The 25567-nt window shown below is 34.3% G+C and overlaps 1 protein-coding gene across 2 annotated transcripts in view; it reads left to right on the top strand.

The window, feature by feature from the left end:
* The window catches only part of kdm1a (lysine (K)-specific demethylase 1a), a 35191-nt gene extending 13864 nt beyond the window's left edge, over positions 1–21327 (top strand). For both annotated transcript variants that reach the window (XM_039739677.1, XM_039739676.1), the window contains exons 5-21: positions 3–81; positions 293–385; positions 1004–1110; positions 1822–1903; positions 3331–3425; positions 4371–4388; positions 5914–6056; positions 6212–6302; positions 8298–8432; positions 10781–10854; positions 11251–11362; positions 12329–12461; positions 13567–13754; positions 15430–15544; positions 17078–17205; positions 18946–19092; positions 19417–21327. In XM_039739677.1, coding sequence (XP_039595611.1) covers positions 3–81; positions 293–385; positions 1004–1110; positions 1822–1903; positions 3331–3425; positions 4371–4388; positions 5914–6056; positions 6212–6302; positions 8298–8432; positions 10781–10854; positions 11251–11362; positions 12329–12461; positions 13567–13754; positions 15430–15544; positions 17078–17205; positions 18946–19092; positions 19417–19602 — 1926 coding nt within the window. In that variant the 3' untranslated portion in view covers positions 19603–21327. The remainder of the gene's footprint in view (positions 1–2; positions 82–292; positions 386–1003; positions 1111–1821; positions 1904–3330; positions 3426–4370; positions 4389–5913; positions 6057–6211; positions 6303–8297; positions 8433–10780; positions 10855–11250; positions 11363–12328; positions 12462–13566; positions 13755–15429; positions 15545–17077; positions 17206–18945; positions 19093–19416) is intronic.
* The last annotated feature ends 4240 nt before the right edge of the window (positions 21328–25567 follow it).

Here is a 25567-nt window from a genome sequence, read left to right as displayed (position 1 = left end):
AGCTTCAGCTATGGTTGGATAACCCCAAAATACAGCTAACATTTGAAGCTACTGTCCAACAGCTGGAAGCACCATATAATAGTGAGTTCAAATGTGCATTGTCGTCATTGGTTTAATTTTCAAAGGCTTAATATTTGGTTAGTGGTTGGTTTTACATTCCTTTTGTTCAAAAACTGAATTATATAAAATATGTGTCTGATGATTACACAATTGATAAAATTAATTTACAGTTTTCTTGACGGAAGTTGACTCCAAAATTAGATCTTTACTTGAGTGTGCTAATTCTTCTTAGGTGATGCTGTTCTTGTCCATAGAATACACAGCTACTTAGAGAGACATGGGCTGATCAACTTTGGTATCTATAAGCGGGTAAAACCCTTACCAAGTACGTATTCTTTTTCCGTTTTTCAAAACTTTTAAATTTTACACTTCTACTTTGGCCAAGATTTGCAATAATGAGGCAGTTGTTCATTTGTGCATAGACTGGTAAGAAAGTAAAAGCATATTATAATTGGGAAGATATTTATCTATTTTGTTTAGTGTTAATCTTTTTTTTTATATTTTATGTTAAACATAACTAACCTTCTAAGTTAGCTGTTTCTGATGTCTCATGTCAGCAAAAGGTGAAATGGGGAAAAATGTGTACTCCTTTGAAATTTAGTTTATATGCATACATTATTAGGTCTCACTATTGTCATATCTATAGGCGCCTTTCTGCCACTTTTTTATATACCGGTAACTGTGGCACGAATCACAGTATTTTCTAGTGAAGTTAAACTGTAATTGAATGACTTTTAGCCCTGTTTTAGCCAAGCCAGTTTTATTTGTTACCTGTAAACTGTGGCAACACAGAAAAATTATACAGAAGTTCATGTTATTTTAAAATAAACTAATTGTATGATGTTTGACCTTGCTGTGCACAAATAGAAGGCCAATTACTCATTGTTTCATAGTAATACAATAAATTACTATGTGTTACAGTTTTATGATAATTGTTTTTCAGCCAAAAAAACGGGTAAAGTAATAATAATTGGAGCAGGAGTTTCTGGTTTAGCTGCAGCCCGGCAGCTTCAGAGCTTTGGGATGGATGTTACGGTTTTGGAAGCCAGGGTATGTAAATATTCTAATTGTGTATTTAAACTGTGTGACATTTTTGCAGGTGCATTGAATCCTTACTTATTAGTGTACAGGTATATCTTAAAATTGTATAAAAGACTAATTTTCTTTGTTCATTAGTACAAAATGTGAATACAGTAGCTGTCCTTGAAAAAGTGTATCATCTTGAGTAAATTCCTCATTAATAATCTGAAGCAAGACAATTAGCTTACTTAAAATCAAATGTTTACCACCTTTCGTATCACTGATGAAGCCGTAAGGAAGAATGTATTTAAGAAGTCAGTAGCAGATCTGAGTGAGCAGGTGAAACTGATGTTTCTGTGATATGAAAACAACACCTAAATGCTATTATAGGAAATGGACTGCTAAATTATTGAAACAGTTTTTATTTGAATCTCTAAAAAGAACTTCTTTCAAGTCTCTATTTCAAATAGTGCAGATTAACAGTTGTAGTCATGGACAGTGCCACTAGATGGCATTGTGAACTTAGTTTTTGCTGTTGGCTATACAGCAACTCATTCTTAATAAGCAGTTTGACAATAGAGATTTTGTTGAAGTGTTCCAGTATAGTAGAATGTTTGATTTTATGTTTTTCTTCTTATTCAAAAATGTTGACAGTTCTTATTGTGATATCCACCAGTGTGCAAATATTTTCTTTTCCTTATCACCATCTGTTTGGTCTGTTGTGTGTTTTTTTTTTTCTAGGACCGTGTAGGGGGACGTGTTGCTACCTTTCGAAAAGGAAACTATGTGGCAGATTTAGGGGCCATGGTGGTCACCGGTTTGGGTAAGTTGCTACATAATGATTATTAATTTAATCAGTTGTACTCTGGCTTATTTTAAATGAAGTATCCTCCCTTAGCATAACCTGTGTTTTTAATACTGTTATTTAGTGTGTTGAGGGCCTGTATCAGTATTATCTGTTGCTCATTTGCTTGCATGCTGCAGAGCTGTATAGTATTGCACTTTAAAACAAAGTTATTTGGCTTTTTCCTAAGTGATACACTGTTAGTACAAAATGAAATGCATTTATAACCATGTAAATTTCTAATTGTTCATTCCAGAACATGAACATAGACTTATTTTTTACTACTTAAAGGTTAGGATAGGTCCTCCTTCAAAATATTTGACTGAAGGAGGGCATGACAATATTAGAATTCTAAAAATTGTTTGCCTTTTAATAGCATGTTCCCTGTGCTATTATGAATTAATGATTTGATTGGCTGGGTTTGTGCCATCCATTGGGATCATTTTCTCTTGAAGAGAAATATTTGTTTCAGTTTTAATTATTCGTTTCCTTTTGAGTAACAGTGATGATAACCATTTTGATCAAATGTAAGCTAACCGAGCAATTTTTCATCAGTTAGTAAAGTCCGGTTCACACTACATAACTTTTTACAGTGACTTTCAGTTGTAGCTTTTATTTACATAAGTTTGGCAAGTCAGGGCAGTTGCGATATGTTCCTGTGGCCACCAATCGTATTGTGTGATGTTTCCATCGTCTCCGTCATAGTGATCTGCAACTTGCCATGATAAAATTGGATTCACCCTTAAGTCACAGGGTGAGCTTCTGTGTGTGCGAGAATTGACGACCAGTGATTGCTTACCTGGAAGTTCAATGCATCCACTGGAGAAGAAAAGTGATTGTTTTAGAACATACAGCTGGAAGAAAGGCTTTTTTTTGTCCAATGCCTTATACGTGTCATGTCATAACAAAAGGTGAAAAATGCGACTGATCTCCCAATATATGGAGGGCATTCGTACAGCTACCAGCATGTCAATTGGCTATCATAGTGCAATGAGCTTGTGATACCTGAGGGAAATTTTAAGTTGTGTTGAGAAGTAGTGAAGCAGTTGTGTAATACATCCATAAAACTATTATTGTATTATTATTTTAGTGTAATAACAAATATTTTCAATATTTCACCTACAGTAAATGTAATAATATATGTTCTTGTAAAAACATCATCATAAATTAAATTGGTCTTCTGTGCCTGTTTAGAAGAATGTCTTTTAACATGCTTTCTCCCCTTCACCACCCCTTCAGAGCCATTTTAGATGAGACATGGAAAAATATTTTATATGATAGTATTTTACTGCATTACACTTTTTTTCTAGTATACTGTTCCAAAAAAAAATATCTGTGATAGATAAACTGTTGGTTATTAGTTTTTGTTTCTGATTTAAATGATGAAATATTTCTTTTTCTTCTAGGTGGCAATCCAATGGCTGTTATTAGCAAGCAAGTTAACATGGAACTAGCAAAAATAAAACAAAAGTGTCCACTGTATGAAGCCAACGGACAAGCTGTTAGTAATTTTAATAAATGATAAAGAAATATGTACTATTTAAAAAAAAAATCTAAGGAATTGAACTTAAATGTAATGAACATTTTTTAAAAATTTTGCAGCATTAACCAAAATGTGTTTTTGGAAAAACTGAACATTAAAATTAAACAAACTTCTTCACAGTTACCTACAAAATTAGAAATGAGCATGGCAAAAACAAAAGTTTATTTTGATTATCGTTTCTACAATGTTGATTTCTTGAGATGTTGGCTTACCAAGTTAGAATACAAATATCAAGGAAGCCAACATTTAGTTGATTTAATTGTAAACATTTTAAATATTTTACTTTGTTAGTGAAGAGAGATGCTAATATCTGTCCCTGACTAAGTAGCACACTCACAAAGCTATATGTTTCTAATACATTCTCTTAAATGTCAGTGGTTATTTCTTCCTCACGTGCAAACTTATGCCAGCTGCATAGACTAGTTGTTTTCTCCATCAAGTATAGTATCATTCTTAATGATATAAAATGTAACTTGTAGAATTTCTTCTTTTTTTTTTTTCTTTTTTAAATGAACATTAATTTATCCCATTTTCTGAGGTAAAATTGCAGTGCAACAGTTCCTTGGCTGAGTGGCTGAAATTTTGTTTGGTGTTTGGATTTCTCACCCTTACAGAGCTTCTTAAGTTACATGCATACATTTTCAATTTTCACACTAGTATACATAAGGGCTTCTGAACATTGTTGCTTTGCTTGCTACTTGATTTGGGTTTGTAAAAGTTCTCAGATTAAAGTAAAATGTTCAGTAAGGAAATAATGCTGAATGTATATACTAGAGTCCCTGGGTTTTATGATTATTTTAAGAAATATTATTTTCTTGTTGTATTTGCAAATGCTAACTAACTTTTCTTTTTTTTTTTTTTTAATTCATTTGTTTGTTGTATGGATGTCATTTTTCATGGAAGGGTGAACGATGCACAAGTGTAAGTATATGTACGAATTCATGATCAATTGCTTTAAATTACTGTGTTCAGATATAGGCTTTTAGTAAAATTTCCTGTATTATTTTTAGCTGTTAATTGAGTTAATAATGTTACACAATAAATAAAAATGTAATTTGCAACAAAACTAGCCATAAATAATAATAAAAACAGAAACAACATTTGCCAAATTAAATAAATGGAAGGTGTTGCTTTTTAAGTTTATTTACTTAAGTAGACTGTTGCGTTTTTAGTTAATGTAAGATAGCAGGTAATCTTTTGTAAACTCTTAATAATTGATTCCCACCTTATACCCAGTGCTGCCAGGATAGATTCTGGCTGATGCATTCTTAAAAAACTAACTTTACTATTTTTCAAGTTGAAGTTGTTACTTCACAAACATGGTATATATGTATTTGCTATGTGAAATTGTATTTTAAAGATGACTGCTTTCTATAAATTAAAAAAAATATCTGGCATTGTACAGTGGAGAACATGGGACATGTAGGAAAGCTTAAAAACGTGCCAAATGTTTCCATTTTTCAAGCCAAGACAACTGTCAAGTATTGATCACCATCTTCCATTTTTCTGACACATTTTTGTGACAACAAAAGGGATCTGGAAATAATTATTTTATTGTATATTCCTGGGACTGTTTTTTGTTGTAGTAAAGATACATTTTCTATTAGTTTGTGCAAATTCTCAAGTAAATATGGAAATGAATTAAAACAGAACCAATCGTATGGCACAAGAAGTTTCCTGTGATTTGGCACAAGACATTTCCTGTCGTTAGGTGTGTTGGGTTGGTGAAAGGGTATTGCACAGGGAGATCAATTGCTTAGCTATTCTCTGTAACTGAATATTGTGGGGTTTTTTTTTTGTTCAAAAATTACATGTTTAAAGTGTATTACAATATGTGTGTAATTGCAAGATGCATATCAATACTCAACAACTTTCTTAGCTTGAAAAAATGGACAGATTTATTATTTTTTTTTAAGCTTTGCCCCAGTGCCCCATGGAGTGCAATGTAAATCCAGGCAGGCAAGATGTATATTTTTTAATTTATAGAAATTAATTAACTTTAGAAAATATTTTCACTTGACAAATGCCTGTATTGCATGTGTATGAAGAAAAAATGTAAACTTGGAAAAATACTGAACTTCTTTAAATTGGGTTACTGGTCTTATAGATATTTACTAAATACTGTTGTTTTACTGCATGGACAATGAGAAAAATGTTAGTGAACGTATAAGGTTAGAAGTGTAGTAATTGTAGACTTGATATGAAATATGCCATTTTTACTTGACAGTGTTAAAGGCATCCATGTAACCTTACATTGTTCTTTTTATTTGGACACACACTTGCATTTTTGTGTCAGTAGAAATAGTCCCATCTCATGCTCAGTGGCATTAACTGGTGAATAGACTTGTGTTGCCAGAAATGTTATTGTTTTCTTTTCCTACTGAATTTTAAAATCTTACCAATATATTGATAGTTATTAAACAAAAAATAATTTAATATTTTTCAGGTTCCAAAAGAAAAAGATGAGATGGTAGAACAGGAGTTCAATCGTCTTTTGGAAGCCACATCATACCTGAGCCATCAGCTTGATTTTAACTTCCTCAACAGCAAGCCAGTATCTTTGGGTCAGGCCCTGGAAGTGGTCATCCAGTATGTGCTTATCTTTAGTGGAACGTTACTTTTAACTGCAAACTTTCTAAAATAATTACTGTTTTAAATAGTCATTTATAGAAGGGCACTTAAGGCTGCAGGACAAATTGTGAATAGCATAGTTTTTCTTATGAGAATATTTATCTTCCTTGCAGATTACAAGAAAAGCATGTAAAGGATGAACAGATCGAACACTGGAAAAAAATTGTGAAAACACAAGAAGAATTAAAGGAGCTTCTAAACAAGGTATTTTCTTTGGCATACTTAAGTTTATATTGAATATTAATAGTGACTTACACAATATAAATTTAGAAATTACATAAATAAATGTGTTGTTGGGATGTGTTAGAATGTTGATTATTCATGTAATTTCATTTTATATGCTAGTTTACATCAGTTTAATTTACCAATACAAGTAAAATTCCATTACAGCGAACTGCCAGGGACCTAAACAAATTTCGTAGTAATGAGATTCCGTATTTGTCGCTATAGTGCTTTCTTTAACTTGCATCTAGGCATTTGCAATCATTTCAATAGCTTCTTTCATTTAATTTTCATCTCCGATCCCGATGAGAATTTTTCTCAGCCTTACCTTGCGATAATACACTTTCAGGGTGCGAATGATGCCCAAATCCAATGGCTGAAGCACTGCTGTGCAATTTGGTAGGAAGAATTGAACACAAACATTATCTAAATGTGGAAACATGCTGTGGGCAGCACAGTTATCAATCAGAAGCCGAATCATCCTTTTCTTCTTCTTCATATTGTGAGGTTTCTGAACTCTTTTGGGACCCCACCCCACACCAGCGAACGGGACGACACGCCAAAGTGCGTCTCGAAGTGCGATTGCCATGTCTGTGAAAGATTGTCTGTTGCTGGGGCAGGGCAACAGCCGGCTCACAGCTCTGCAGCAAAGTGCCACAGAAGCAAATCCTAAAAGATCGTTGTCACGCTACAAGTCCCTGTCTTGCATCCTAAAACACGAGACTGAGTCTCAATACTTTAGCAAAACCAGCTTTATTCAGCTTGAAACAATAATTGCAGGGTTATTTATTGTAGCAGGATCTACCACTCTGCTATACACAGACACAGCAGTCAGGCGGGGTTGTGGCCAAGTAATACTGTTCTCTGCATTTACAATGTTCCTTGCATCACTCATTGAGATCTTTTCTGTTTGCTTCGGTGCTGTGACCTGCTGTTGCCCTGGCAATGGATAAACAGTCTTCCACAGACGTGCATTTTGGGGCGCTCTTCGGTGTGTTGTCCATTTGGAGTAGGTCCCAAGAGAGTTTAGAAACCTCACAACGTGACTTTGCTTTTTCTTGAATGAGTGGCACATTAATAGGAATGTTTCTTGAATGAGTATCACTGAACCACATAAAAACATACTTTTTCGACATCTTCAAATACAGCAATTCTCATACTTTTGCAACCCGAGATTTTTTTTCTTTTTTTGCTCGGTCTTTCAAGAAAGTTGACAGTGTCGATGGTGAAATTCTGAATTCACTGGCAACATCTTTTTTCTTTTTGCAGGAATCGAAAGCTACAAAAATGTAAAGTTTTTTTTCTCTCTAATATGAACTGTTGTCGTTTTTTCGTGTCTGCCATTGCTATAGGAGGGTGACAATGAGTTAAATTCCAATGGATGTTTTTCAAATGTTGACGAGCAATAAGCAAAAGGTATCGCTGAAAACCACAGAAAACAAAAACGGCAAAAAAACAGTATGAGGAAAGTTCGAAGAAAGAATTTATTTTTTATTTTTTACAGCGTTTCTGTTTGGGGATCGTTGTGCACAACTGAGCTGCGACCACAGAACTAACTGCTCTGTGGGTGATTCATTCAGGCATTTCACGGTCTTTTGGGCACTTCGTTGTAATGAAAGTATCTGCTGAATGTATTTCGTAGTAACAAGATTTCTATTGACTCGTGTCATATGGGGAAACTGTCGGGCCCATAAAAATACTTTGTTGTAATGAAAATTTTGTTGTAAAGATATCTGTTGTAACGGAATTTTACCTGTAAATGTTTTGTTTAATCTGCAATTTGTTCTGAATTGTATTTAATAAAATAGTTATACACAACAGGAAAAAGTATTACATTTTTCTTAATTTAATTCCTTTTGTTAATGCTCTTAAAATGTGTCATTAAAATTTATCACAATATCACATTTATAGTAAAAATGCATCTTTTATTAAGTCCTAGAAGGCGCTAAAGCTGGTAATTGTATATTTATTTTATAGATGGTGGCAACTAAAGAGAAAGTGAGAGAACTTCATCAGCAGTATAAAGAGGCATCTGAAGTGAAGCCACCCCGAGATATCACTGCTGAATTTCTTGTTAAGAGCAAACACAGGGACCTTACAGCTCTTTGCAAGGCAAGTTCAACAAGATCCTTGGAATTTTGGTGACAACTAAATAAAGCTAATGCTTTAATTATCATTTTCATTACTTCTGTACAATTGCAGAATTTAACTAATAGAAGAGCAAGATTTTAATGTAAAAGATGGATACTACTTGTCAAAAAATAACGTATTCCATGTTTCACAGAAAGTTAAGAAGAAAACACTATTTTCAGGTGTAATCCTAGTAAAGAAATGCTCATGTGGCATTCTGATTATATATGCATTCATCTAGTTTGTAGCCCTACTTATTTATTACAGGGAACATGAGCTTATTTGCATGAGGTGTAAGACAGGAGCCAACCAGATATGCTATCAAATGAATGCAAAATACATCCATGCACATACATCAGACATATAAACTTTATATGATGATTATTGCGATATGGAAGAAAAACAAGCTTCCTATACAATACCCAGGCAAATTATGTACAGTGACTAAATCTAGTTACGTATGGCTGGGTGGGTAAAGTACAGTGTGTCATTTTCAAAAAAGATTGTTTTGTTATGTGTGTCGTTAGTCATACTATACAGTTCCTGCAGTTTTGTATGTAGTTGAACAGTTTACATTACTAAATAGTCTGTTTTTTTCATATGTTTTTGTCCATTGTGTACATCACAGAGTTCACTGAAATCTATTTAGTCTTAGTCTCACTGATCCAGCAACATGCTACAGCAAAATGCTACACAGTTGTTCAACAAAGCAATAGAAGTAAAGAAATTAATAAATAGCATTAAATATGAAACAGAATTAAATACATTTAATATAAACATGCCGTCTGTATCAGACAACATAACCAACCATCAAGACAAAGTAAGAAAATGAGTCAGAAAATGGTCATTAACTCTGAAAGGGTGATACAAACTAATTAAACTGACTGGTTGTACTTATAGTCATTATAGCTGCTTCTGAATATGCTGGTATGACTTCAGAAGCAATGATATTACTTGCTTGGTGGCTGGCAGAAAGCGGTTTGCTCCAAAGTTATATGAATGGAAGCCTGGCTCCAATGATGAACACACATCAGTTTAACACCAGTTTAGGGTAGTTTCAACTACTGCGAATAGGTGCTGTCTTTAGGTCCCTTTTCACCTTGTGGTTATCCCAAGAATGTATCAGTAAATTGCAGAATCAGAAGCACAAGTTAGCAAAGTAAACAATACCCAGTGATCTCTCAGTTGAAGACCTACCATTATTTGGGAGAATTAACTTGACCCACTCGTGTGAATAAAAATTTACACTGGTGTGATTAAACAAGTCAAAGGAGGCTTTGGTGATAATGTACTGTATGTGCACGTCTAGCTTATTACTTTTAATAAACAAATCCCAGAAGCATGTTTTATTTGTAAGATTAATCTTTTGAAATTTGACTTGAAATTGAATAAGCCTTGAAATATTGGAGGCCCTCTTATTTCGAGCTAATAACTAAACCACTATTCCATTTTCAGAACTTTTCAAAAATGTGATGAAACAAATCCTATAATCTTACACTTTCTTGCATTATGTGTATGAAAGTGTATTTTAAGGTAAAAGGAAATGTAGTACCATATTCTACCCACTAAGTTTTACCAGCGATAGGGTCTGAAGCAGGATTTGATCTTAATGTATGATCTTATTCATTTTGATTCATTTTTGCTTGATAATGATAATGTAGAGAATATATGCTCCGTTTTTTTTTATTGCTGTGTAATATAGGTTTTATCAATAGTGTATGAGAACTTGAACAAAGTGAAAGAATGATAGAAAAGTCAGTGAAATAAAGATGTGTCGTAACTCCCCAGATGTTTTGCCTGCAACCACATTGGGAATTACAAGCTATGGAATTACATGTTTCCCTAAAAAATTAATAAATATATCTTGGCAGCAATTTTTTTGTTTTACCGTTGTATCTCACACTACAGTATTGTGTTTTACCTTTGCGTGAAACTAAATCTACATAATCAAGTCCACTATCATCCTCCCCTGAGCTCAATTGCTCATATAGTGTTTATAATACGTCAGTAGCCATGGTACACTTTTCTGGCTTTGAACATTGAAAAATGTCCAGATAAGTCAAACTTTGAAAAATATGAATTTGATGCTGCCAGAATAGGCACTGGGTCCTTGTGACTATAGTGGGATCAATCATATGCTTGGAAATGGATGGATGGGTAAATGAATGATTTATTTGTGAATAGTGTCTACAGTCTGTTATATACTGTATGTAACAAAATAAGAGTTTTTATATACGTTGTTAAAGAGTTAAATAGAGAAAGACAGTACTCGTTAAAATAGTGTCACATTGTGCAGATTACTAAAGCTTCATTTTGTTGTACACTGACAGGAATATGATGAATTGGCAGAGGCACAGGTAAAGCTGGAAGAGAAGCTGCAAGAACTTGAAGCTAATCCACCAAGGTATTCTGGAAATAATTAATTACATTTCTTTTATATACTTTTGTGCAAAAAATATACTGGAAACAATAAGATGTGTATTCTAGTAATTTTCATTTTATGAGTGGTAATGAATAATTTTCCTTTATTCTTTATCAGATACCTTTGTTTTGTCTGGTCTCATTTTTCTGCTGCAGATTATAAGTGATTTGTAGTCTTATTGCACATTGTTTATATACTAGTGAATATTTAACATAATACTTTGAGTGTATTTTTAATGCAATATTAATGTCACTTTTGTGCATGTTTTAATGTAATGCATGTAATTTGTAGCTCTTTCATTCAGTTCAATAGTTTCAACATTTTTGTATTATTTGCTTTCTTAATTTGTAAAAGATATTTTGTTCTTTGTTTGAGCAGTGATGTTTATCTATCATCACGAGACAGACAAATATTAGACTGGCATTTTGCTAATCTTGAGTTTGCTAATGCAACTCCACTTTCAACGCTCTCCTTAAAACACTGGGACCAGGTAAGTTGCACTGGAAGTGTTTCTTTTTTTTATTTGTATACAGCTAACCTGAATAAATGGAGTTATATATATCAAATACATTGAAAACTGATCAACATAATAAGAAATTCTCATCCTCTTAAGTGTTAATGCTCATTAGAGCCGCTTTTAAACATTTTCAGTAGGGGTTTGCAGGTGTGTAGTATACACATAAATCTACAGCATATTTCAATGACTTCTGCTTAATTGTGTTCAACAAGCATTTTATATTATATGCTGTTCTGAGATTGTATATTTAAAGAATATCTTAGGAATTTTTTTTTTTATATCTCAATGCATTGAATTTGGTCGTGGCAACTAATATGTGGGCACAAAGTTGACTAGTCATTTTTAATTAAGGTGGCCCTTTGTGTTTAAACTCTAATTCCTAAGTTAAGTGTGCACGCAAAGGTCTTCTAAAGGTCCTGCTGACAGGGGTGTAGACTGTATTATAATAATAAAATGTATTTTATCACTAATGAGATCTTCATCTGCACATTATAAAAGTATATACACCTTCTGGATAAAACGTGGCATTATAAAACTTAGATAAACAACACAAAATCAAGCATATAAAAGATCAAGACTACATTTCTTCAGGGAAAATAGTGTCACTTTAAACTGAAATTTTGATATTGTGTATGTGCCGACTTTTAATTCCTTGTTTCATTTTCTGAAATATGTGTCTGACAAAAGTGTCAATGGACATAAACATTGTTGCTTGTGCGTTTGCAGCTTATTAAATTATGCATGAATGATAAATTGAAGGATTTAACTTGAGGAAATGTTATTTTGGAATGAATAAGTGTCATTTTAAAATATTATTTTGAAGGAACACAAAAACATTGCATGTGAAAAAGTACTTTATTTTTTATATAATTTTGTCTGCTGTTTAGTATTTTTCACCATGGCCTCTTTGACATATGCACTGTGTTTCCATTATTTAAGGATGATGACTTTGAATTTACTGGCAGCCATCTGACTGTTCGAAATGGGTATTCTTGTGTTCCTGTAGCTTTGGCAGAGGGTCTTGACATAAAACTGAACACAGCTGTACGTCAAGTGCGTTACATTCCCTCAGGTTAGTGTGTGTAAGTTTATAATGTGCTAATAAGTAAACTGTGTCAACAATTGTTAACAGTATTTCAAATTAAGCTTTTGGACATGTGACATCAGAAATGGGTTTGGTCTTCTTTATCCCACCTCTATGTTCGCAATTATTTTCGACATATACATCAGGTCTGATAAATATGGAAAATGTACATTTGTTGTATAAGACTGAAGTGAGCAGCCTGTGTTAACAGTTTCTTAAAAACAGTCCACAAGCAGTACAATCTTATCAATGCTGAAGTTGATTTTTTTTTTTTTTACAAGTATTCTTAGTCAACTTATCTACTCCTACACTAAAAAATATTTTAAGCATTTTTTGCATATTTTCAGTGTCTGTTTTCCAAAAACAGGAATGAAAATATACTGTGCAGATTTCTTTTTTTTATTGGTTGTGGAAAGAATATTTGGAAATGCATTCTTTAATTAGATACTTCCAGGCCAACTACTTACAAATAAACATCCTGTGTCAACAATCTACACTAAAGAACGAAAAGGACATTTATTGGGTAGTCACTTGCATATTTTTTTTTCTTTTAAATTATGTTTACATCAGTTATATGTATTAGTGCTCATACTTTAAACCTGCTTATATGAATAAAATATGCTTTATTATAAATCTGAGTCCATGTAGTAAAAACATAACCAAAATTAGCACATTCTGAAATATAATGCTGATGGTAGAATTATTAAATTGGTATCCTCAAATAATCCTTTAATCAGTAAATGGAAAATGTACTATTTAAAGTCTGTCAGGGCAAATTACACTGTACTCTTTCTATTAAAGTTTAAATTGGCATTATTTCTTAGGTAAAATAAATCTCAAATGAAATATTGAAAGACATAAAATCTTAAACGTTGTTAGTTAATAATGCATGTGGCCTATAAGGCTAGATGATATTTCAACAGAAGCAGCTGAATTTGTAAAGTATATGTGAGGTATCATTTGTAATTGTACATTGACAAGACGCTATTGTAAAGTGCAGTAATGCAAATATTTGCTAAGGGATTGTTGTGAAATGCAAAAATATTAATCTGGACTATTTTCCACTATTTACTTTTTTTCCTTTTGATTTCAGGATGTGAAGTCATTGCTGTTAATACCAGGTCTACTAGCCAGACCTTTATTTATAAATGTGATGCTGTTCTTTGTACACTCCCTCTTGGTGTCATGAAACAACAGCCACCAGCTGTGCAGTTTGTCCCACCTTTACCTGAATGGAAAACATCAGCAATTCAGAGAATGGGCTTTGGAAACCTTAATAAAGTAAGTCAAACATTCTCTCCTCTGATATCTTGGGACTAAAGGGACAAAATCAAACCATAGAAGCTCAATAATTCAGAATATTTATTCATTCATCTACTTTTTCAATCAAAAATTAAGGATTGTAGCACCATTCTGAGCAACAAAGTTGTTTTCAAACAATAGAAACGTGAATCATCGTTCTTACAGATGTGTGCAATGCTGTCTCGTGAATACATTTTTTTCCTTGTTTCTTCAGTTGTGTAGATCTAAATACCTTTTACATCTGTGTCTGTAGTAAAATAGTAGTACTGTAAAATAATCATTAAAATATTCTTACCTACCAGTATGGCAAAGTTTTTGAGTAATTTGATATGTCATTAATTAATATAAGCATTTGGCCTTCCTTTTTAATTGATTGCTCAGTCAATAACAGCATCAGATGTGCAGGCAATACAATTTAAAACCAGTAAATCCAATTTACTAATAATTTGGAAAGTCTAAAAGCATATGTGTTTGAAATTTGTTTAGCACTAGACGTGTGTCTTGGATCTGGCATGATAGTCAGTAACCCTACTGAGTTTAACTGCTGCTAGTGGCAAACGTTTGCTGATGTAAGGAAATCCTGTTCAAGCTGTTCATGTTAATGGGAAAACCTGAATATGACAGAAATCTCATTGATCTATCCTGCTAGGTGTTGATAGTACACACCAGTGGTAGCAGTTAAATGGTATCATTTGTATTTTCATTGCATTAATTGGGTATATTTAATGTAACGCGTTTAGTGTCCTTGGTTCTCATATTCTAGTGGAATAAAATGGAACAAAATATTTTGCGTAGAGATTCTCACCTGCAATACTTGTAAGGACATTAAATACTCCAGAACTTCACTTTCGATAGCTTGTTGAGTTAACTTCCAAATTAATTCATACTCTTCTGAGTGGAAATAAAGGAAAGACTCTTACAGTAGTAGGTAGATATACCTAATCAAGTGGCCTCTCATTAAACATGTATAAACAATTAAAGTGCATGTTTTACAGATGCGTTATAAGAAAAATTGTATTTGAAATTTTGAGCAATGTATTTGAAAAACAAAACAAAATGTGCAGTCAGCTTTTATAACACTCTGAGATATTGAGTTTTGCAAAATCATTTTTTAACAACATACCACTTTTGGTTTATAATTATTAAAAACTTTATCAAAAAGATTTTATCACTTTTTATTTATATTCTTTGCTCTTTGGTAATATCGGTTATAATTTGCTGAGAGTTTCCAAGTTTATTTATGCCTTTCAGAATTATCTGTAAATCCCTCCTCCTGGTGGGGGAAAAATACTGCAGACCTCACTATGCTGCATTATTTTGGGTAATAAGGCTGCAGAAGAAAAATGGTGCAGTATTATGCAAGATTATGTCAGTACACAGGCTCTGCCACTAGAGAGAGCTTGAGTTTCCATTCTGTACATCCAGATTACAGCCTTAGAATATCATCTACCAGGTTAAGTCTGTCAAGTGGCTGTTTGTCCTTTTTGCTGTGTCTATCATTTTCAGAAAGTATAATCAATAAACAAGATGTGCTCTTCAATAAACCAGATTTAATATAGTGATATCCATCCAGTGCTTTCAGTTGATTCTTCAGTCTTGATTGAAATATGCCTTTTTTGATAACTGAAATTTTTAATCATGTTGTCATTTTAAGGTGGTGCTTTGTTTTGATCGTGTCTTCTGGGACCCCAGTGTAAATCTTTTTGGTCATGTAGGAAGCACAACAGCAAGCCGAGGGGAGCTTTTCCTTTTTTGGAATTTATACAAAGGTAAACAATTTTTATTGCATGAAGAAATAAAGTTCGTACTGTCCCTAAACTTCTAATGCCTTTTCAGATGTAATATTCCATATTCATGTTTAAGTTACTACGTGATATTGGTTTTTTTTTTTTGTTTTTTTTTTTGAGCCTAGACTTGCCAAGCAATAAACTTCTATTGTGCTGCTCTAATTAAATATTTATGATGTAAGCTCACACAAAAAAGGAAACTAAGTTATCCCTATAATATTTTTAGTGGTTAATGGTGAATATTTTGTTTTGTGCTGACCAGACATTTATGCTGTACAACAGATATGCCACCTGTGGTGCTTTTTTTACAGCTATCGGCCACTTTATTAGAAGCACTGACCTAATAGTGAGTTGCTCGTTACTTGTTTTCAGAACATTTAGAACTTGTTGGAACAAGAAGTGTAGATGGTGTTGAACATGTTGCATAGTGATGCAGAGCCCATATTGATTGTGGTTGGCTAAAATTTCTCAATAAGTTTTAAAACAGGCCTGTGAGCTCAGTCAAAATACAAAGCCTTCCACAAGTTGCAGCTTGTCATTTTTTGTGATAATTGAAGTATATTAGCAAAGAACTAATCCATAATAAATATAATGGGGGAAGAGAGAATATGGTGGCTCTCTTAGCGCAAGGGGATAAAAGTGCTTTAAAAGCTTTGCAGCAACCTATGCCACAGCGGGTCAGTGAACAGCAATGACTGATTGATATTTTGTTCAGTTTTATTTCTTGGATGATATATTCAAGAGAGTCATTTGAGACGTAATCACTGTTACGAATGGAAAACTGAAAACAAGCTAAACTAAGTGATTAACAGTCTTAGAGCTCATTTTCCTCCAAAGTAGTTCTGTGCATTGCTCAGTTCACCACAGTTTCACTGCATCTTGAGAATGCCACTCATATTCTTGGTTGAAAACTGTGACTGTTAAATGAATGACAAACACTGGGTCTGGTGGTAATTCAGGCTCAGAAATTTCCTTCTTGGCTTAAATGAACGTAGTTCAGTTTATTTTAGAATCCATCCAATCTCCTGACGCTTAAATATAGAATCAAACTTGAACAAAACGATTTTAAGTTTGTTGTTGTCTTTCATGGATGTTAGGCTCTCTGATTGGTTCTCTCACATCAGTGTTAGTGTACTGTTACCACCAAAATACTGGGTAAAAATGCAAGTAAGAATTTCACTATACTCGGTATACACAACAATACTACAACTGCAACTGCTGCTAGTACTACTACTATTGACGCTTTGTGTTTTTTTTTTTTATTATTTTTTTTTTTTGACCAGTGTCTAGTATTATTCAAATTTACACAGTTAGAACATTTCTGATAATGATACCTTCAAACTTCTGGGTAGTGTTTTGCAAGGATTCTTGACTTTATTAACATGTACCATTGATTTATGCCAGTACTTTCTAGGATGGTCTGAATCTATGATCTGGATTCTTTTTTTTTTCTGTTCAAATCCTTTTTTATGTTCTTTGTTTATTTATTAAATTTTTTTTTCTCTTATTTCCTAGCTCCAGTTCTGTTGGCTCTAATGGCTGGGGAGGCAGCTGGTATAATGGAGAACATTAGTGATGATGTCATTGTTGGGCGCTGCCTTGCTATCCTGAAAGGTATTTTTGGTAGCAGTGCAGTACCTCAGGTATGTAGTTTGGAATAATGAAAAATAATTATTGTGTGGGGTAGCCTACCTTAGTTCAAGATTAGAACCAAAAACATTTTAAAGTTAAGAACAGTGAGCATGTTTTTAATTTTGTTTGTTACTTTTATCAATTTTATTCATGGAAAGGGCATTATTTGACCTTTTTCAGTAAAAACATTTATACTCTAGATGTAGGAAGAAGTATAAAGAACAACAATATTTAAGAATTATGCAACTGTGTACTCAATTAATGTCCATGAAAACCCATATTGTAATAAAGAATTTCTTCAATTGGTTTGATGTCCTGGCATTCCAGGACCAGCTTAATGATAACAACAGCATTTCCATTCACTTTCTGAATTTTCTGGAGCTGTATTATAATTGGTAAAGCCTTACTTAGTATTTAGATACTAGGCCAGATTTTGTCTATAATTTGAATTAAAATGTTCAACATTAATGCTATTGATGTATGAACAGGAGTTAAGAATGGAGATAGTGGTACATCTTTGTAGTAGATTTCCACAACCTGTTTTTCTCAGTAAAATAAGTAAATAAATAGACATATTTTCCTTGAACTGCAAATATTATAACTGTTTTAGGTATAGACTCTCTGGCATGAGCACTCCCTAGACATTTGCACAATTTATTGCTTTCTCTTATTTAACAAGACCTTGCTAGGTTTAAGGGCAGAAATTGTTTCTTTGACTTTGATTTTGTTTGAACAATTATTGCACACTTTCTGTAAATCCAATAAACTTCATTTCACAATATCACTGTGTGTCTCCTATATGATATATTTAACTGACAACTGAGAGAGAGAGAGAGAGATGTTGTTCTTCACCACCAAACATATTTATTATATACAATATTTACAAATAATGGTCACTCAGACCCAGTTCAATGTGCACAAACCCCTACACACAGTCCTGGCCTCACAAATGCCTCTCTTCGGGCCTCCTCCACACTCCTCATGTGCCTTGTCCTGCTTCCACCCGACTCCAGCCCTGAATGAAGGGAGACAGCCCCTTTTATACGCTCCCGGATGAGCTCTAGGTGGTTCCCGCCATTCCCTTGTTGGCCTTGCCCCAGCGTGGCGGAAGTGCTGGCAGTTCTCCGGGTATCCATCTAAATCTTCCCCCCAGCACTTCCTGGTGTGGCGGAAGTGCTGAGGTCACAAGTTCCCAAGGCATTGGGGTGCCTCCTGGCGGTGACCACAGGCCCCTACAGGGTGGGGCTTCCAAAGCAACCAGGAAGGCGGACCCCACATGATCCCAGATGGGCACACACCCATTTCCGGTCCTCCAAGGCGTCCCGGCAAGGTCGTTGTCCCTGGCATCCGCGACAATGGATGGATATAGAGATATATATATATATATATATATATATATAGAGATATATATAGAGATATATATATATATATATAGAGATATATAGATCTCTATATCTATATATCTCTATATATATATATATATATATATATATATATATATATATAGATATATATATATATATATATAGATAGATATCTCATGTTAACTTAAGAGTTAGTGCTGTCAGTTGGACCCTGTCATGTGTTTTTCCTTCTTTGAAGTATCTAATATTCAAGACTATTACTCTTTCACTGAGAAAAGTTTAAGTTCACCTAATAAAATCATTGATGTGGAATAAGGTTTTTTTGCAATTTATGAATAAATGCTTGAAATGTTCACATTTCCTATGCATATATGTGTGTTTTTGCAGCCTAAGGAGACAGTAGTAACAAGATGGCGTGCTGATCCATGGGCCAGAGGTTCATACTCTTATGTAGCTGCAGGGTCATCTGGAAATGATTATGATTTAATGGCACAGCCAATAACTCCAGGACCTGCTATTCCAGGAGCATCACAGGTAATCCACATTATGAAAGTAACGGGTCAAAAAAATTTGGCCATCAGATATTTTGAGTCTATTCAGCATACATAAGCCCTTGATTCCCTTTCATCTGTTGGCTTCAAATCCGTATATAGTTTAGACATTTGTTAAGAAAAACACATTTCACGGTTAGGAATTTATTACTCTTCTTTATAAGTTGTGCTTCGATAAACAGCATGAAAATACTCGGGTTATATAGATAAAATAAATAAATTTAAAATGTGTATTTTTATGCAAGATGTTTTAAATATACATTGCTTGTTTGATGACTATTAATTATCCTATTGTTTTCTTCCATAGCCAATACCTCGCCTCTTCTTTGCTGGTGAGCACACTATTCGTAATTATCCAGCAACTGTTCATGGAGCCTTGCTGAGCGGATTGAGGGAGGCAGGTCGCATTGCAGATCAGTTTTTGGGAGCAATGTATACCCTTCCACGTCAGACAACACCTGGGGTTAATCCACAGCCATCTGCTGGAATGTAGAGTTTTTATTAGTTGGTATTGAATAGATAATTAATTGTATGTTACCCACTACATGAGCGAGTCATCTGCTGTTTCCCAAATATAATACAGTCAATCATGTTGTTTTTTTTTTTCTCTTGCATTTCATCCTGAGAAAGTGTTACTGGGAAAGGAATCCATATGACACACCCTCCAGTAAATCTGTTTTGCCTTTTTAGCGATATACTCGATGAAAAAAACAGCAATGCAGTCCATTCAATGAGACTTGCTTAAAATGATGTTGAGTATTTTTTTAATGAGTCTACAAAACTCTTGAGTGACTGATCTGTGCATTTGGATAAATAAATATATAGAAATTAATTCCCTTATCCTTTTTTAGCCACAGATTGAAATAGAGGGTAAAAATCTAATAAAGCTTTGACCTTAATATGCAGTATCATATGTAAGTATTAAATGTGTCTACTGAGTAAAATCAGGAGACATGTAAATACCTGCCTTTCATTCTGATTACTAGCATTCAGTAGTTATGATGTTGAGAACTGGTTAGTTCAGTTCAATTATAATGGGTAGGAATTGCTAGGTCTATTAAAATAGTAGTAATGAACTCCAGATTTTTCTTAGATGGAGGGTGGATTAGAGGTTATTACAGTGGCTTCAGCAATATTCCTTCTTATCAATGTGTCAATTAAGTTTCCTTAAGGAAAAACGATAAACTATGTCCGGAGTTTAAGCACAGGTATACAGACTTCCAACCTGGATCAGTTAGTAGTGTTGGAAAATGACTACTTTGTTAAGCATATAATGCTGACTGGGAAAAGATGTATGGTATTTGTATGTTGAGTATTTTTACTTTTTATGTTTTTGTATTTTTTTTGTTATTGATTTTTTTTATTGTATTTTTATTGTTTGTTCATTGCATATTTTTTAATATGAAATTTAATTTAGTATACAAATAAATAGGGTTTTGTATTTGTAATTTGGTTACTGTTTCTCTTTCTCAAATAGCTCTAATTTTGCTGCTGTTTTTACACAAATGGAAACTGGGGAAGTTTATTTAAGACATAAACCAGGAAACATTTCTTTACAGAATGTCATGAGAATCTGGAATAAACTATTGGACCTTACCAGTAGTGGAAGCAAAGATATATAAAAACAAAAAAACCTTTGATTGCCTGTTTGAGGTAATGATATTAATTTGCAATATGTTAGCATACCCCTGTAAGGATATTGCTCTGTAAGGATATTTCCCAGCACTTTCTGGTTTGAGCAGAAATAGAGGTACAAAAAAAGTACTTGCTATTGAATTCTTGTGAGTAGCAGATCATTATTGGGAGTTTGATGGATAAAGAGGTGCACATGTGTGCATAATTTAATTATTAATATATGTGTTATCTGTTTAACAAAAAGCATTTTAGTATGAAAAGTGCATTCGTATACATTTATGACAGTATCTACTGAAACCTGGTATGGGTTATTGGCCATATTGTCCATTCCTACATCCAAATCAATATATATCCAGCTAAGCTGCAGCCTGAAATTCATCAGTGAATGCTGCTTTTAAACATAATGTGAAGGATTACACAGTCAAATACCCTTTTATTCACTGTACATGTGTTTGTAGTCCCTCTTCATTTGTGTTATGTTTTGTTGTGCTACATATATATTTCATTACTGTTACTTAAAAAAGGAAAAAAAAAACTTTCCATTAAATAAAACTAACCCCCAAGGGGTTAACAACTGCCATCATTTGTTCATTTGTCCCTGTACTCATTTTTCACTGCTCTCTTTTGTCCTTTGTGCTTTTGTTATGCCACTGGGAGTTTACCGTAATCTTTTTCAGTGTGAATGCACTAATGATAGAAATTGATTACAATAGAAAAAGCAAGATTGTGTTAGTGGAAATGTTAAGTTCATGATCAGTTAAAAAAAAAAAAAATCCTTCTTAGAGGATTTTACTGTGAAGTTTTGTTGGTTGAGTTGAATTTTGTGACAGCAAGAGCATCTCTGTTCTTAATTTGTGAAAACATTTCCTAATAGAGTGTGGACTTGCAGGTGTTAAACTGTTAAGAAGATAACATTATAGAAAACATTAGAGACTGCAATAATTAAAAAAAAAAAAACTCAAAAGTGGTGGATCCCCAGGCCCTCTTCCCAATGCCATCTCCATTTCAGTGCCTAGTGCAACCACAACTGATGACCACCCTCCGTTACCTTCTTATACATACTACAGATCGACAGAATAGAGCCAAGTTCTCTGCTCACATTATAAGTAGTTGTGCATCTTTTTACTTTTAAAACCATGACACAGGGCGAGGGATCACCTCAAGTCAAGTAACAGCTGCCTACAAGGATAGCTTCACTGGGGTCACATAACACTCGATTTTAAGTATCCAACGTACACACTGTCATGTTCTTTATTCTCATAAACCTTTGTACATAATAAGAGGCAGCCATTGAGCTCAGAATGTTTTTTATCTGTTGTTAAAGTGCCTTCCGAATGGCTAGTTGTTCTAGTGTCCTTACTTACAAGCTGTGCTGCACCTTGAAATCTTAATATCCTGCTCCAGGGGTTCTTAAATTTTTTAATCTGAGGACCCAAATTAGAAAATCATTACCATACTGGGACCCAAGAAGAGGATTATTATCATAGTGGCAACTAAGTCATAAAGAGAGAAATATAAATGGCCATCCGATAAAAATTGAAAAAAAAAGTTTTTGTTTCGTTTCAAGTATGTTTTCTCGCATGACTATTACTAAAAAGGGAAGGTGGGAGACTAACATATTGTTAAAGCAATACTTGTTGCATCCATATTTTAAATCTGCTTAGTCAGAGCAGGGTTATGGAGCAGCTGGAGCCTATCACAGCAACCATAGGGTGCAAGGCAGGCACAATCTTTGGATAGAATGCCATCCCGTCACAGGGTGAATACACACAAATACATACTCTACTCGGACAAATATCATGCTGAATGTCTACTGTTTGTCTCACAGTTTTGATATTTTCTGGTGTTCTAACTGTTCTGAGTGGCCTAACAAACATGTCTTTCATACTACCAGTAGATTGATATTTATCGGACTGCTTTAAAATAGTGCAACAAGAATGAATTCTTCCTGAGCAAGACATAATAAACCTAATATAAATTCATCCTTTGCACTTCAGTTGCACTAACCAGTTGTCCATTACCACTGAAATTTCCATTTAATATAAAACACTGCCATGGCACTACATACACTATACCCTCACTCTACTGATTTACAACTTGTAAAGCCCTGAAAGTCGTCACATCCTTGTGCCGCACCTGCTATTTTCATCTTGCCAATTCAAACTCATGCTGTGGTCCCTTCACTCCACAAACTCGTCTGTCATTTCCTCCTCTCTCCCTCATTCTTATGCACGTCTTTGCCATCAGGCTTTTCAGTTTGATTATTTCACTGGTTGTGAGATGGAAGGTGGCAATACTTATTATATTTTATTATACTACACTGTCTCAGATTGTATGATAACGCTTGGACAGACTTCACTCTTTCTACCACACGATTGTGTGGTGTCTCGTAGTTTAAGAAACACTCCACTAGGCCTACCTCTCTTTGATACTTTGGTACAGGTGTTGTGAACCTTCCAACTTTACCACCATGTGGCATCCCATCTCCATCGTTTGCTGGCTATTTCACTGTTGGACAAACCTGAATATTAACGTGCTCTTCCATCGGTCATCAGCCAACATCATTGATGCCTTTGTGGTGGGAAGAATAGAAGAAGTCATGTTTTTCACTATTCAATTCCACGTGTCTGACATGGATGTAACCAAGACTGTGCAAAAGTAAAAGTAATGCTGTTGAAGCACACAAAAACAAATCTTATCTCCTGCTTTCTTACTGTTGCTTAAAACAAGTATTTAACAGGGACAAACGATCGTATGTTTCTGTTACATTACACAAGGATAGAATGAAATGTGTGTGGAAAGTGAGTTTCAGTGCCAATATACATAAAGTCGGAGCTCGGATCATATGGTTGTTCTCTATTCTTAGATTTCTGTGATGTATTCTTTAATATGAAACTCATCTGGAGTCTTTTTTGATCAAGTCTAGTCAGCAGTCTTATAATTCCATTTCTTAAAAGCAGGACACCTGCAGAGTTATAGTGGGAGCTGACATTAAAGTCTTCCAAAAGCTATAACCACTGCTTTACTGTGGCTAGTAATTACAGTATTACTTTAGCTTATTTGTTATATTGTACTGCAGAGTAATATTAAGAAATGTCTAAGCTGTTTATTATGTATACATGTATGTATGTGTGCGTGTGCATGAGGGTGGGGGAAATGTTATCTTTCCACCACATCAGAAGGGCAGATTTAAGTTCAAATACAACTGTAAAATAATTCATGTTCATTATGCTGTATACTCCTAGTAATCTTGTAGTGTTAAGACATGCCCAGTTTGAGTAAGGTCTTGGATTAGACCAACATGATATCGTGCCAAGGAAAATATATATCTGTGCATGTCTTTGGAGAAAATACAGGAAGCCAGAGTACTTGGACAAAACCCATGCAAACCACAGTGAGAATGTGTAAAATCCATACTGACAGCAACTGGGTTTGGTTCTAAATCCAGGTTCTTATACCAATAGCCATGGGGGCCGGTGCACTAACTAGTGCAACCTGCAGATTATTGGGATCCAGCTATTTTTTTTTACATTGCTGCTGTTGTACATTCCTTTCTCGAAGTTTTATGATAATTGTTTCTACCGGATAATGTGCTCCTGCATTATAGTAAGAGAAAAAGGAACCTGTCCATTTCTTAGTTATTACGTTTCTGCTGCAACTGCATTTTATGTGTACTCCGGGATAATGAACCTCATCATTATTTTCATTCCACTTTTGCTGTAGAGGGTTGCAGCAGCAACATGCTGAGCTGGTCTGACCAGGCTGTTGTATCTTCAGCAACTTCTTTCAGCACGTCTTGGAGGATTCCCAGACACTGTTAGGCCATCTGAGAGATATAATTCTATATAATCTCACAGTAACCCGTGCCTTTTAAACCTCTTGTGGGGGCATCCTAACTAAATGCCCAAACCACCTTCTTTGGCTCTTCTTCGTCCTAGGAAGCAGTAGTTCTACTCTAAAAGATCCAATAGTATATTACTGAGGTCCTCAGTCCATCACAGAGATGAGCCAACAGCTGTATACAGGACCACCATTTGTCTCATTCTTTCAGACACTAATTACAATTTGTGGGTACGGATGAGGATGGGGATATAGAGTGACCGGTAATTTCACAAATTTGTCGGACACCTTTGTCTGAGCTGCTGCTTCACCACTTTTTTAATTAATCTCAAGATCATTCCTATCCTCACTTGTTGAAAACCCTTGGATACCTTTACATCCTGAACATGAAAATCATGAGCAGGAGTGGGGACAAGATGTCCCCTTTGGCTAAGTCTAGTGGTCTCATCATACAGACTCAACTTAATGTTGAATAAGCAAAAACACAACTCGCATGCCACAATATAAGAGCCAAATAACATGCAGCAGCAGCATGCCCAGAAATATCTACTTTTGAAGCTCCTTCCTAGTTTTTTATATTTAAATATAGGTCCTTGCTACAGAAAAAACAGACTGAGAGCTTCATCTTCTGGAAATGTACATACACTACCAGTCAAAAGTCTGGACACACCCAGACATGTTTATGATAGCAATTGGGACTTTTTTTTTTTTTTACATTAAATTGATTTTAAAATCCAGCCAATATATTCCCAGTGTTTCTAATGACTTAATGTTTGAAATGATAGGTTTTTAATTTGTTAGTCACATGTGACTGTAAAGCCCTATTTTCAGTGTTTTAATGGTCAGCTCCCTTAGCTTATCCTTAATCAGTCATGCTAATTGATATTAGAGAAACCTTTGTAATTGCGTTAACACTGTGGACACCTGTTACATTATTCAAAGCGCTTATTCTTTGCAAGGCACTTGCATTCCTAAAGTTGAGT

Source organism: Polypterus senegalus, chromosome 17, assembly GCF_016835505.1.
Source record: "Polypterus senegalus isolate Bchr_013 chromosome 17, ASM1683550v1, whole genome shotgun sequence".
Taxonomy (NCBI): Eukaryota; Metazoa; Chordata; class Cladistia; order Polypteriformes; family Polypteridae; genus Polypterus; species Polypterus senegalus.
Note: the sequence above shows the minus strand (reverse complement) of the source record. Positions and strands in the feature narration are given on the sequence as shown.